This window comes from Plectropomus leopardus, unplaced genomic scaffold (genome assembly GCF_008729295.1).
Source record: "Plectropomus leopardus isolate mb unplaced genomic scaffold, YSFRI_Pleo_2.0 unplaced_scaffold11936, whole genome shotgun sequence".
NCBI classification, from domain to species: Eukaryota; Metazoa; Chordata; class Actinopteri; order Perciformes; family Serranidae; genus Plectropomus; species Plectropomus leopardus.
This window is the reverse complement of record NW_024612656.1, coordinates 1-1,366: the sequence shown is the minus strand read 5'-3', so window position 1 is coordinate 1,366 and position 1,366 is coordinate 1. Positions and strand designations below refer to the sequence as shown.

Sequence of the window (1,366 nt, the reverse complement as noted above, 5' to 3'; positions counted from 1 at the left end):
TAATCTTTTTCTGTATCTGAACTCCCCCAGATGTCTGATTCCAGGGTGTCCTCTGTCATCCAGGAGTGGGTGAGCTCATACCCGGGTCAGGCCCACACCCAGACCTTGAACCCCACCACATCAACCAATCAGCTGGCTCAGATGGACATGATACTGTACAGCCAGTCTCAGGGACTGATGAGAGGGGGCGGTGATGACAGAGTGGCCGATCAGATGATGGGACTGCCTTACCTGCCGTACACGTCCTCCTGTCTCAGCAACACCTCCAGCGCAGGGACCACAAACCACCACCAGAGCCACGCCAACACTCAGCAGGTGTGTGTTCATGTGTGTGAGATCCATCTTTCATTTGAGGGTGGATAGATTAGCAGTTTAGGAAATACATCAAACTCAACTCTCAAACTTAAACTTACTTGTGTTTCTGACCTTCAGGACTTCTCCTCCTTCCTCCTGCCAACTCTGCGGGCCCCGGGAAACAAGAGGAGCATCAGCAAGGATAGTGAGGAGTACCGCCAGCGACGTGAGAGGAACAACATCGCTGTGAGAAAGAGCCGGGACAAGGCCCGCAGGAGGATCCTGCTGACCCAGCAGAGGGCCATGCAGCTGCAGGAGGAAAACCAGAAGCTGCAGATGAGGATAGGGCAGCTGACTCAGGAGCTGGACACTCTCAAACACATCCTGTCACAGCGGCACCTGCAGGGAGCTGAGGAGGGAGCAGCAGGGGAGTCCAGTATCTAGACCCACATTTGTACCTATTAATTATAGGCATTCTGTTCATTAGTTTCTAGGCATGCCTCCACTGCTCAAGCCTCCTTGTTGATTTATATAATTTTCACCAAAAAATACCATCTGTGGAAAAAGTCACATAAATGAAACAATTTGAGGGGATGTAAAGGGGTCGCTTATGGTTTCATATTGTAAAAATACTGAGGAGGGAAAGTAGAAAACACTGGCAGGGCTGTAGCTTCCTTTGTGGACACTGAGGTCATGTCCTCTGCCTTTTTGGGGGAGTTTATAGCAACCTTGTAAGCCATTGCTGCACTCAGGCTTTCTGTGCTTGTACAACACGTATACAGATTAATGACAGTGGCAGATTTAACTCTCAAAATGTGCTGGAATTTTTGAAATAATGTGTCTTTAGTTTCACATAAAAATAAACAAAAGCAGCTCCTAATTTCTAGCAGACATCTGAGGATACACAGGAGTAATGATATGCTATGTAAAACTTGTGAATGAAACTCATGAATGCTTTATACATTTTTTACTCAGCCTATTGGAGATTAATGGACGTTTTTGCAACCCTGTGTCACTTTTGACCCATGTGTTTTACATACTGCAATTCATTTTTTGTTGACCACAGTGTAGT

The 1,366-nt window shown here is 46.7% G+C and overlaps 1 protein-coding gene across 1 annotated transcript; it reads left to right on the top strand.

Moving 5' to 3' along the window:
- The first annotated feature begins 30 nt into the window (after nt 1–30).
- On the top strand, nt 31–1,354 carry LOC121963631 (CCAAT/enhancer-binding protein beta-like). The gene is made up of 2 exons (XM_042513907.1): nt 31–315; nt 433–1,354. The coding sequence occupies exons 1-2, from the start codon at nt 31–33 to the stop codon at nt 736–738; spliced, it is 591 nt and encodes a 196-aa protein (XP_042369841.1). The 3' UTR covers nt 739–1,354.
- The last annotated feature ends 12 nt before the right edge of the window (nt 1,355–1,366 follow it).

What these genes read in the sequence shown, in the direction of transcription:
- LOC121963631 (XM_042513907.1), top strand. Translation starts at nt 31, where the DNA reads ATGTCTGATTCCAGGGTGTCCTCTGTCATCCAGGAGTGGGTGAGCTCA. An exon ending in GCCACGCCAACACTCAGCAG is followed by an intron (nt 316 to 432) that starts GTGTGTGTTCAT and finishes TCTGACCTTCAG; the next exon opens with GACTTCTCCTCCTTCCTCCT.